General features: G+C 43.9%; 1 protein-coding gene across 1 annotated transcript in view; it reads right to left on the bottom strand.

The window, feature by feature from the left end:
• The window catches only part of LOC102672817 (transient receptor potential-gamma protein), a 78,018-nt gene that overhangs the window by 4,407 nt on the left and 60,710 nt on the right, over positions 1–12,901 (bottom strand). The window contains exons 3-9 of the mRNA XM_031513627.1: positions 11,003–11,256; positions 7,045–7,175; positions 5,626–5,887; positions 4,469–4,617; positions 3,891–4,086; positions 700–870; positions 189–423 (exon numbers count right to left, since the gene is read on the bottom strand). Coding sequence (XP_031369487.1) covers positions 189–423; positions 700–870; positions 3,891–4,086; positions 4,469–4,617; positions 5,626–5,887; positions 7,045–7,175; positions 11,003–11,140 — 1,282 coding nt within the window. The 5' untranslated portion in view covers positions 11,141–11,256. The remainder of the gene's footprint in view (positions 1–188; positions 424–699; positions 871–3,890; positions 4,087–4,468; positions 4,618–5,625; positions 5,888–7,044; positions 7,176–11,002; positions 11,257–12,901) is intronic.

The following is a 12,901-nucleotide window of genomic DNA, read 5'->3' as shown; positions in this document are numbered from 1 at the left end:
GTTTTCGAGGCAAAAAAAAAAAAAAAAAAAGAGAGAGAGAGAGGAAGCCACGTTCGATTTAATTTTAGAAACTTAGTAGTCGAAGCTAGAACGAGATGCGAGACGGACGAGTGGAAGCGAAGAGCGTGGAAATAGGGTGAAAAGTCGAATATATAAAAAAAGAAGAAGAAGAAGGGGGAAATACTCACAGAGGAAGGTGAAGTAGGAGGCCGAGTGACAGATGAACTTGATGAACGGTTTCCTCATGGTCTGGCCGACCACGCAGTGGGGAGCGATGATGTACGCGACGCTGAAGAAAGGAAATAGAACGCCGATCTTCACTATCTCCAACGCCTGGAGGACCATGTTTTTCCTCCGGAACCCCGGAAGACCCTCGTACCAAATCGATGCGAGTAACTGCTGCACGTTAGGATGGGCCACGAACTGGAAATTTCCAGATAATCCGATATTGGTCGACGGTTTCCGGTCATGTCGCTGCCAAATTCTACTTATTACGCTCTAATTTCGGAACCGAAATCCTCCGAGGCCTCCCTAAACCAGATTACATCGATACCTCGGTCCGTCGATCGACCGCCCTCTCTCGAAAGGGAAACTCGTGCACGGAGATCCCATTTCCGAGGCGAAATTTCGTATTCGCCTTTTGCTTCGCGGCCGTCTTCTTTCAGAAGGATAGAAAGTCTCTTTTCTTTTTAGATTTACCTTCTTCTGTCGAAGTTTGATGGCGAGCTTGAGCCGGTTCAGATGCATCCTCTCGCCGTGCTCGAACGCCGGCCCGGTGGGGTCGTGGTTCAGCAGCACCTCCAACTCGTACGAACTTCTCGTGTGATCCAGCAAGGCGGTAGCGAAGTCCTGGCACTGTCTTCTAAGCTCCTGGAATCGCGACATTTCGCCAATTTTTTCGACAACTTTCTCGAAGCGCGGCTTTCATAAACAAAAATTCGAAAGAAAGAAATCGCTCGCCAACCGTCCGCTCTTTCCATCCACTTTTTCGCAGTTTCTACTACTTCCAATTCCGACCAACTTTCCTCCTACGATGCTCCCTCGACCGTGAACCGCGACACGGTCGTCCCGAAAACTTTTCTCCAACGGGGAACGTCGTTTCCAAGAAATTCTCTTTGAATATTCCGACACGGGTGGAAAAAGTTATCATCGAGCACGTTGCGTATCGTGTCGAGTTTCTAAGGATGTTTCGGCCAGTTGAGAGAAGAGAAATAAGAGGAAGAGAATAAGAGGGATGCGAATAAGAGGGATGAAAGGATTGGGATGGAAGGAACTCGTTTGTCAATCGAGTTGTCGAGGGACAATCGGTTCGAGACCTTGGGAAAAAAACGCGGAGTAATCTCGTGGAAACTTTATCCCCGCGGAGGAAGAGGGGGGCGGGCGATAATTTATCTCTCTTGAACGTTCGCCGATCGCCTGGAAGATTTAAACGATCATCTCCGTCAATTTGTTCGCCGATGTTATTGCGTTTGAATCGATAAAGGAGGAGAAACCGAGCGTTTGTGTTTAATCCCTTGATTATAAAAGAAAAAGGAAAAAAGAGAGAGAGGAAGAAAAACATGGAAACCGTTGAACTCTGAAAGAGAAGTCCGATTTCAAATAAGGGGAAACAAGGGTAGGAAACGTAGTTTCGAGGATCTTCTCGATGAAATATTCTCTCTCCGTTTCGAGGAAGAAAAGTTAAGATTGGAACCGTTGCTCGTTCGATACGATGAAAAAAAAAAGGGTCGAGAGAGGGTGGGAAGTTTTTATGCACGAACGAATATATTTATAATTCATCCAACGGTCAATCGTTTACCGATCTTTCCTCGAGAGTTGATCAATTTCCCATTTCTCGACGACGATTTATCTTTCATTGTCGACGATCTTTCTTTCGAGATAGAAGATCCGCGTTGCTTACCAATCCTTCTCGTTCGTTATCCTACAATGAATTTTCGTTGTCTCGAACGAGGGACGTATCTTTTTTTCCTTTTTTTCTTTTTCGAAAAGATACGAAGACTAAAACGGATAGGAATTTCGCGCATACCTGCATTCGTTCGGAGTTAAACGCGCCAACCTAAACATTTACGACATCAAAGCGCCATACCAAACTGTGCAAACGTTCGCTAATATCGGCGAGTGGGGCAGCGTACTTTGCTAACGAGACATTAATAACCAAACGGCTCGATTCGACCGTGAAATTTTCATCGAGACTTTGCAGACTTTACCAATCGTTATTTCGTTCTCGAGAGAGAGAGAGAAAGAGAGACAGAGACGGAGGGAAGATACGTGTCGAGGCCTTCGTGAATCGTGGGATTAGCACGTGTGCTCGAGTTGTTTAGACGAATTAACAACGAGCCCGTTTACAAGCCGAGAAAAACGATGCTTTGAGTCAACAAAGATGAAACAAGCACAGACTGCGTCGTGTCGGAGGATCCGATTTCTTTCGCGCTAATCGACACGTGTCGTCCTTCGATACCTCGCATTCTGAAAATCGACGACCACCGCTAAAAGAACGCACGCTTCGTAAATTTCGTATAAATTTGTAAAATTTATTTCGGTGTGCGCAATTTTCGCATCTTCGAATTTCTCGGTGTAACGTTATTTGTAACGACGAAAATAAACGTACAAAGGAGGTGTATTGACTTTTAATTGTTTTTAATATATTTTAATATATTTTAATCGACAGCTCGTTCCATTCCACGTAGAAAAATATTAATTTCAATTTTGTTTCAGATTCGGTTCAATCGAAACCGATACGGTTTAATACTTTTGCCATATAAAGAGCTGCATTTGACGACGAATATTAAAAAAAAAGTACTTAAAACTTCGTCGCGATCCTCCTACTCACAAAAGGGACGAATAATATTCCGGAACATCCTTTCATCCCATACAACTTTTATTTTTCGCCACGAGTAACGAGAAACACCGAAAACGAGACACCCTGTACACACACCTGACTCGCATTATATATCGATTTATTTTATCTCTTCGCGCATCCACGGATCTGCGAATTTTCCATTCCCAGAGTCTGGAATATCTCCGCGGGGCAAAGGTATCTCCTTGCCGCGCGAACAAACGGAATAAATGACAGGAATAATATACTGCGGGGCCGAAGAAAGGCTCATACGTTTCAATCTACGTCGAAGAAATACGATACGTGGACTCTCGACGCATTCTCTCGGCGCGCTCTGCCGTCGCGCAACCCGATTTCCGCAACTTTCGAGGAATCTTTTCTTTTCTTTTCTTTTCTTTTCGTTTTTTTTTTTCCTAAACGATAGAGGAAGAAGAATTTTCCTTTTTTCTTTTTTTCTTTTCGTCGTCAACAAGAGCGTTCGAACGAGGCTCGAAGGATACGCCGTGGTGAATTCGGCAGGGAGAAGCGGAAGAAGTAATTGAAGGAAGAGGAAAGTGGGCCAAAAGGGTTGAGAAGAGAAGCGAGCAAACTCCAAAGTTCAACGATTGTTTTATGTAATCTTCCCCTTGTGGCCTCCGTGGTGGAGGGATGGTTGAATTGAACGTTGGACTCTATTTCCCGACGTAATCGGGATCTTTAAAAGCGGGATCTCAAAGAGGGCGAATGAAATTCAAGGTATGGTAATTAGATGGAGGACGAAATAACATCGGCTTCCTGTTAAGACGAAATTATTATTATTATTTCGAAACGGCAAAACTCGTTTCCGTCTCGTCTAGTTGTTATATCACCAGTAGTAGTAGTAGTAGTATTTATTAAACTTGTCGCGCCGTTTTCTCAATTAAAGCGGGGAAGGCAGATGCTCCCAGCGAGGGAGCATATTATTCCCCGCCCCTCCCCGAACGTTTTTTCTTCTCTCCACGCGAAATCAAATCTTATTATCTCTCTCTTGTTCATCACTCGGGACGAATATCCCGAAAATAAATTCTCGTCTCACCTGGTATTCGCATTTGAACTCGTGCTCGAGGAACGAGAGGCGGCGCAGCTCCCAGGAGAGTTCGAACGCCGTCAGGATCGGATCCTTTGAGGAAAGAGAGATCAAGGACGGCGAGGCTAAGGCCCTGTACGCGTTTATTCGACTCCTGGAATGCCTCAGGGAATCCTCCCTCCTCGATGTCACGCACTCGTCGCACCTGTTTACATTACAACGTAAAAATCGTGGATGTAACGATTTTCCTCGAATTTATGGAAGCGAAGGTTGCAAGAAATACTAATCATCGGAGTGAAATTTCCGCCCCGTCGGACGGGGAATTAGGCGAAGGTTTGGATCAGGTTTAAGCGGCGACGCCCTTAAACGCGTTTAATTCAATCGGCTCCGTGGTCGGAGCAAAGAGGTCGCGGGAAAGGTAGTGGAGGGAGGAAATTAATCAGCGCGAAACCGTGCACGCGTAACGTATCTTCTCACGCCCACGCTCGAGCCGGATTTATTTACGATGAATAAAATTTCATCGTGGCGGTAGAACGCGGTAGAACGATGAAAGGAGAGAGAATCCGTTTATTTGAGAAATCGCTCACCCGCAACGAACGTCGTGAGGCATAGGCAACGTGGATCCGCGATCGAGAAGAATCTTAATGATCTCGTAATTGTCTCTGTGCGCGGCTAGGATCAGGGGCGTGATGTCTGGCGTGAATGTGGCTGTGTCGGATGGCAGGGCTTCCCAACTCTGAAACAAAGACGCGTAAACATGTTTCGCTTCGTTGCGGCATCCCGATAATTTCGTCCTAGACCAAAGAAATTATCGGATTATTATTAGTCGCCAATTTTTCCAAACGATTTGTTATTTACGAGATTTTTCGTGTTAGCAATTTTTCGTATTCGATTTCGAGTTGATAATTCGAGTTCGATTTTTGGAAGGAGGCGAAAAAAAGGAGGGGGCACGATAATTATTCCAGCTGCGCCGCGTAAGCCGATTCCTCTTTCTCCGGAAAGAGGAATAAAAGCCGATTAAACTCCCTCTCGTCTACGTTTTCGCGTCCCTTTCTTTTTTTTTCCTTTTTTTTTTTTTTTTTTCTTTTTTTTCCCCTTTATTTTACCATCCCCCCTCCGCGCGTCCGTTCGCCATTCGAATTTATACGGTGGAATCGTGGTTCGAAGCTTCGAAATAACGAAAATAGGATCGATCGGTCAGCCGGCTTTCCAGTCGAGACACCCTTTGCCGCGAGCTACGAGCAGAGATCGAACGACGAAAAATACTCTTCCGAGTATCTGATTAAAATGTGGGTCGACCTATTTGTCGGTGGAATCTACTTAACTATCCTCGTCGTTCGATCCGAGCCGATCGTCGTCGTCGTCGTCGTCGTCGTCGTCGTCGTAGGCAACGAAAATTAGAAAGAAGGGGAATTTCGATAACTGAAACGAAATTGCCTAGGCGGAAAAATGCAATCACGTTGGTTAATTGGGAGGCGAGGTGTGCCGCGCTGCGAAAATCAAAGTGTTCTCTCCGAAGGGGATCTCGACCGAAAGGGGTGTTCTCGAATTTACGCGAGAAAAAGAGAGAGAGTGAGAAAGTGAGAGAGAGAGAGTGAGAGAGAGAGAGAGAGAGAGAGAGAGAGAGAGAGAGAGAGAGAGAGAAAGAGAGAGAGAGAAGGAGCTTTACGCGAGAACGCGAGTTATTCTCTACTCTAGACAGAAAGAGAGAAGAAGATAAAAGATCTTGGATCGATACAGTTACATATACTAGGCGATGAAAGCGACTAACGTGTGGCTCCCCATTTCGATGAAGACTCTCCTCGTGTTCCAGAAGTACCTCGACCGCCTCCACGAATTCCTCGGAGATCGCGTGGAGGAGGGCATCCTTCGTGTCGACCTTGTGCTCGATCAGAAGCTCCACCATCTCCAGATTTTCGTTATCGATCGCCATCAATAGGGCGGACCGTCCCAACGGATCCACGCAATTGATATTCATTTCGGTTTCCTGGGCGCTTTGCAACATTCTGCGAACAACACAACATTCGGCAACGCTCGCATCACCATTTAACCATTTCACCTCTTCGTTCATTCTTTTTTCCCCCATTGTCTTTTTTTTTTGTTTTCCTTTTTCTTCTTTTCCCTCCTCCCCCCAATCACGACCAATCGTTCGATCACGGAGACGAGATCGGGCTAGATAGGGCTAGATAGATCCCATTTCGAGACACCGATTCCACGAAATGAGAATTCCACGACCTCTGAAACTTTCTCTCGCGCATCGCAATCGGTATTAATTGCATTATCGAGAGACGAGAAACGCCGGTCGAAGAATTCCAAGAAATCTCGGAATCGCGGCCGACGATTCTGAGGTAATTAGATCCTTCGTTTTGCGCGCGCAATTGTAATATGGATATAAATATATAAAAGCCGCGCCTTTCACTTTCCCCCTCGAGATCTCCTCCCGATTCCCGAGAATTAGGCCGACCGATTTCTAACAAATCGCGTGCGCATCGCACTCTCGTTTGCGAGCCAATTCCTTTCCAGCGAATTAACGTAACTCTCCCCTCCCCTTCCCATCTAAGTACACCTCGTCTACGATACACCTTGCTTCTTCCCAATTTTCCCTCGAATACATTTATATATATATATATATATATATATATATATATATATATGTATAAAAAAAATACAAAATATTTCTATCCTCTCGAATTATTTTTATCCCTTCGTATTAACATTATCGATACAGCCTCTACTCGCGAGCGTAGCAATAAACGGAGGAATCTACGATATTACGTTCGAAAAAAAGAAAAGAAAAAAAAAAAGAGAGGTCGGAAGACAGAGGAGAGCGTGTTCTATTTACGAATGATCGGGCGGGTAGATCCAGACCGTCGGATGATGTAACGAGAATCACGAGTACCTCTCCAACTTTTCTCCCCTCCGGAAGGGAGGCAAAATTGGCGCGTGCACGAACAGAGAGAGAGAGAGAGAGAGAGAGAGAGAGAGAGTTTTTTCTTTTTTCCAGAGCGTTGCCACACATCGAGAATTCTACCTTTCGTTACGTTCGTCCTCGTTACGTGATCCACGCCGTATCTTCCAATATTCCATTTTCCAAAGGAAAGAATTTAATTTATGCGTATAGTAGGTTTCTGACTTTTTTTCCAAAAAAATCTGTATTTCTCACCTTCTGACGGAAGCCACGTCTCCCCGCTCCACCGCGAGAAGATACTTCTTCTCTTGATAGGACAGACTGGCCATTTCCTGGTGAGGTCTCACCACGTTCTCTTCCTCTATCATGCCGTGGATACTGTGCCTCTGCGAAACCATCGTAAAAACGATTTTTTTTTTTTTTTATTATTACGCTTCTCGTCCCAACGACACATTTTGACCAAAAAAATAAACTTTCTATACGAACACGATATTCATTTCATTTGCCCGTCATTCATCCTCGCGACAGGAATTAATCAAAAAAAAAAAAAAAAAAAAACAGACACACACGAATGCTTCTTCCCTTTCGTTTCGTTTCACTCATTCGTTCCACGTCGACTCTTTTCTTTTTTCTTTTTTTTTTTTTTTGGGAGGTATTTCTATGAATATTTTGCTAAATGCGAGTGCAGTTGTATATCCTACGTTTATATATATGTATACATAGATAAATAGGATAAATATATGGGATATAGGATTGCAGATATTGCAGGCTGACCTATAATTAATGAACAACTTTAAGCATGGAGCAATCGTTAAAAGTTTTCTTCCTCTCTCTCTCTCTCTCTCTCTCTCTCTCTCTCTCAGACTCATTTCTGTCATACCGTTCAATAGAATTTTTTATATCCCCCTTCTTCCAAAGAGAAACGAGCATTTTCTGAAGGAATTTCGAGGGATAGAGGGTTATTGATCGAAGGGGAGGGGGAAGGGGCAAGTCCTGATGAAAGATGGATGAAATTAGGATGATAAATGTAGCGCTACGTATATATAGGATATAGGATACAGTTGGCGCGAGAGTATCTCGATCCTCTGGATCGAGGATCACGAGCATCGGGATTTAAAGCGATATCGTTATCCAATTTTTCGATACGAAGTCTGGCGGATACGTAAAGAGGAAAGGGGTTCGCGTTATCCTTCCAAAAGTTGAAATTTCCAAAAACTTTGAAGTTTTAACCTTAAATTCGATATCCCTCCTCCAAAGAGGTTAACCAGATTCCAAAGAGTTTTTCTTCCTCTAGCAAAACTGCGCGGGAGGATTGGATCCCTTCTCATCCAATTTTCGACTTTCCCGCGACTTTCTTCTGTCGTATAAAATTCTTTGATCTTTTTGATCATCGCTTAATCGTCTCCTCCTAAATCCGCGATCTCAAGATCGTCATTTTATTTCGTTTCCAAAACGCTTCTCCAACTCTTACTCATACACACTTTCTTCGCTATCATAGTATTTCCCAAATTAATGATACAAAGATCACGTTCTCGTCTCATCTCCGTGTTAATTATTTTCACGGCTCAGAAACGTCTTAATCTAAGAAACGTCTTCCTTATTCATTCATCTTCTATTCCTCTCAATTATTTCCTAAATCATCCACGATCTCGATAACAAAAGCAAAGATGCTTCTCGTTCGAGGAAACGAGTTAGACAATATTGCGAAATTGTTCTCTAAGGGAGGGTGAATAATTATCGAGCAATTAAACAAGGACCGGTTATAAACAAGAAGATGGAAAGAAAATTTTCGACTTTTCGACGGTCGGATTGGAGGAGAATTATTCGTGGGCGGCGTAGTTGGAAACGAGTGATCGAAAGGTCCGGCCGGAATTGGGACGATCGTAGGAGGAACGAGGCGAGCAATTAACGGCTTGGATAACCCTTCATTGTTCGACGAGGCGAACCTCTCGTTACGAGGCAACTTCTTTTTATTTGCCTCCTCCCCCCATTCGATATCGCGGAAAAGAATACCGATGCAACGTCGGTGAAACGCGTAAAGATCAAGCATAAGCTTGAGAACAATGCGCCATCTTCCTCCTATTCAAACCGGCTATCGCGGCAGCTTTATACCTGTGTACCTTCTCGAAAACGGGACCAGTGTTTTCTTATTACAACCAGAAGGATCCTCGAGATAGAAGTGTGCAATCGTACGTGTTGTTACGATAATCGTTGATATTATCGTTTCTTTGGTTATTAAGGGAGAAGAGGTATTGGATGGAAAAACATTTCGAGAGGATATTGATCTCGGCGACACACAAGTTTTATCACAATTTTGATTTTTTAAAACGTGTTTCTCCCCAATTCGATTGAAAACAAACGATTCGGCAGCTACGAGTTTTTGTAAAAAATGTGTACAATCGACGTGTTGAAATGAAACAATAACGAACGAAGTTTAATTTAAATACTAATTTAATTTAAATACTAAGAATTAATTATATCTCTATAAAGAAGTCCTCTAAAGAATCGTCGATTAACCGAAACCAATTTCAACGAAAGTCTTTCAGCGTTTTCATCAAGATCGAAAACAATGGCCTTTGTCGGTTTCATCTCGAAAGAACCATTTCAAAGAAGATAATAGTACATAGATATCTACATTTTTATATGCCAAATTCCACTACTTTCTTTTTAAATTATAGATAAATATGAAGAAAAAATAAGCACAAGTGTGAACACCGAATTGAAGCGAGAGGAATCGAATGGAAAATGGAAGAGAGTCCCGGAAGTTTGTCGAGGAAATTAAAAGACGTAAGAGCGTAAGATGGTGGAGCGAAACGATCCGCAAACACGTACTCCTGTTCGTGGCGGAAATGAAATGATCGAAGAGGGTTAAACGCGAGACGAGATCCAGCGGCTAATGGCTGCGTCTCCGCCAATTAACCGGCCCTCCGCTTTCTAATCATAGAATCGGCGCAAGGACGATGCCGTACTGCGTGTACCACAATACATATGCGTATATACATATATATACATATACATGGATATATCTGGTCCCAATGGAAAAGGGTCGAGTGGCAGAGGCCGATAGAGAGGAGGAGGCTGAGCGGAGGAGGTTGATGGACAGTGTTTACCGAGGGTGTGGCGGCTCGACAATTAGGGTGCGCCCTGGCAAACACTCGTTCGCTGTCAGTGTCGGCCCTTGGCACAGTATGTCATCTTCTCGAAGCCGAGAGGGGTAATCCGCGAATACTCCTTCTCATCTCTGCTCGTTACCCTCATTATTTTCCACCTTCTTTTTATCAACAGGGTTTTCTTCCACCTGACCGTCCACCTTCCTTCTTCGCCCGTTCGTTCAGAAGAACGATCCCTCTTCCTTTCTCTCGCCTCTTTCGTTTCATGCATCGCCCCTGCGCGAATATCAAGCATGATCGCGATGATGGATCATCACGCGGGCTGGTAGCGTTACGGAAGAGGTGGCGGGTTCAAGAAGATGATGAGATAGATGCGGGAAGATTGGTTTCGATCGCGTAAAACCGCGGGATTTTCGGTAAGCTCGGCCGGGTGGAGATTCGGAGACGGTGACGTTTACGAGGTAATAAAAGTGGGAAGGAGAACAGCAAAGAGAGAGAGAGAGAGAGAGAGAGTTTGCTCTCGAGGAAAGCAACGAGAGAAGAAGGCGTGAATGGAAACGGTTTAAAGACGCCAACTATCCAAAGGAAACTGAAACTATCCAACGTAGGAGGAGATTATTCTCAGGGGAACGTCCGATTTCACGAGTTACAAAAGCTGTCCCTGGATCCGTCGTGGTGCGCTTATCATACTGTCCCTACGAGATCAACTCGATCGAGCTTTTTACGAGGCAATAAAAATAAAAGCTTGCCTCGTCCACTCGTAAAAGCGCGCGTATAAGCATACGCCGTTATCTCTACCACCAGCCACCAGCGTGGCTCCGTGAAACAATTTTTTTTCACCCTCGTCTCTTTTCCGATCGAGACGAAAGATACGGCCAGCATGCTGGAAACGTTTAATTGGAAATTGGATTCTAGAGAAGAAGGGGAGAATGGGGTAATAAATTTTCTGATAACGTAATGATTTCTGTATATTCTGCTAGACGATTATGAAAATAGAATTTGAAGCGAGTACATGAATATTTCGAGGATTTCCGCTATTCTTTTCCTTCCAATATCTTTCAATAAAAGTCTTTAAATTGGTGTTTAAATTGAACAATGCTTACCTTCACCTTTTCGTCGATCTTTCTGGCAGGTTGGGACGGCGGTGGGGGCGCCTCGGGGTCGAAGCTGACGCGTTGCCCGATACCCCGCAGGAATGCCCTGCCGCCCGAGTTCCAATTCCTGCTCGTGTTGGTATCCATCCTCAAAGCGAGATACGCGCAATCCTCGTCGGGAGGACCGATTTCTTCGCCGAGACCGCTTTCACCAGGGGATCTCGCGCCCCTGGCGCCATGCTCCTCATCTTTGTGCGCGCTTTCTGAAACAGACATACGTTTCCTCTTCATCCCTCTGTATCCAACCTTTCCTTCTATGTGTCTACGCTTCCCGAACCGATAACGACTTTCCAATATTTTTTCCCTCGCAATTTCTCCCCTCAACGCTCGATCCACCTTCGTACGATCTTTTATCCCCGAGGAATAAATTCGGCTGACGACGATAAACGCCTCTCTACAAAATCCTTCCTGTTCAGGAAGGACAGGAAAGGGATATTCGAACGTCTTCGATACATGATATTTTTAAGCAGTTTCCTCGTCGACTCTCGTCTCGTATCGATGGTAATATAAATAAAGGCCTGGAGTAAGAATGGCGGGGATCTAACAGGCACAACTGCGAAGCAACTTGGGATACACCCTGTTGGCAATCCAAGCGGATGATGGATCGTGGAATACACTCACCCTTATTGGTTTCGCGCAAACACGGCGCGCGCGTACGTCGAGGTTTGCGACGTAATTTTCGGGGTCCTTCGAAGAAGACATCGATTGCGACGCGATACCTCGATCCACACTTCTCGCGTTATCGCGAAAGAAAAATAAAGAAAAATAATGAAACTTTCTTTATTTCGCGCGATACGTTTCCGATTCGAATAAGAATTTTCGAGAAAGAGGAAAGAGATCCTCGATTGCTATGAAACGCGAAACCAATTGTAATGGGGAAAACAATCGATTGTTTTCAATAAACCGTATATTATTTGTTCCAGTAACGATTTTTTTTAATATCGCATCGTTTTGATTCTAAAAGAGGAAATTTCCTTTGCTTCTTTGGACATCGAGATCTTTTTTTCTTCCCTAAATTTATTTTTAAAAAATTATTCAATTCCGTTAGAGAGGATGTTTTTATTTCAGAAAGAAAACAACCCCCTTCCTCTTCCTTTTGATCTTCCATTTCTCTAAATTTCTCTAAATATTAATGATGGTCCTCGTACGTACTATATGCAGGTCTCGCTGCAGCATCTCAAAAAATAGAAAATTCAAATACATTCGTACATTGGACGATAATTAGATTAGGACGAATTATTCCGATACTTGTTTGCATTTATTATTGTATCTGAAGCTTGAATTTCAATCGTCGCATCTACAGCGATGCACACACAGTTGAACGCCTATACAACGTAACCCCTATTATACGCGTTACATTTTAATAATTTTATCGCAATTAAACGAAAAAAAAAAAGAAAGAAAGAAAGAAAGAAAGAAAGAAAAAAGAAGGAGAAGCAAACGATGGAATGGAAAAATGAAGGGTGGAAACGAGAACGATCGAAATAATTCTTTCCGCGGCTATTAATCTCAAGGGTAAATATGTATCACGAGAGCAGCCAGGTTTCATCGTTAGTTTATCGAGCGTCGCGCCATTGTGGCGGGGGTTGCGCAACGAGATCGTTAGAAACCGATGATTTACATAAGGCATGAGATGTGTGCGTGTGCGCCGTTATTTCACGCGAATGGATCTCGAGACGATGGCGAAATATATTGCGAAACAAATCGAAATTGAGCCACGACGACGTTCGCCCTTCGTTACTCGTGTTCCGCTCGACAAATTTCGTTAAACATTTCCTCCTCCTCCTCCTCCTCCCTCGCCAACAATTATGCTAGTCAGAGGCGAACGTAAATCTCTCACCGTTAATA

This window comes from Apis dorsata, unplaced genomic scaffold (assembly GCF_000469605.1).
Source record: "Apis dorsata unplaced genomic scaffold, Apis dorsata 1.3 scaffold_683, whole genome shotgun sequence".
NCBI classification, from domain to species: domain Eukaryota; kingdom Metazoa; phylum Arthropoda; class Insecta; order Hymenoptera; family Apidae; genus Apis; species Apis dorsata.
Note: the sequence above shows the minus strand (reverse complement) of the source record. Positions and strands in the feature narration are given on the sequence as shown.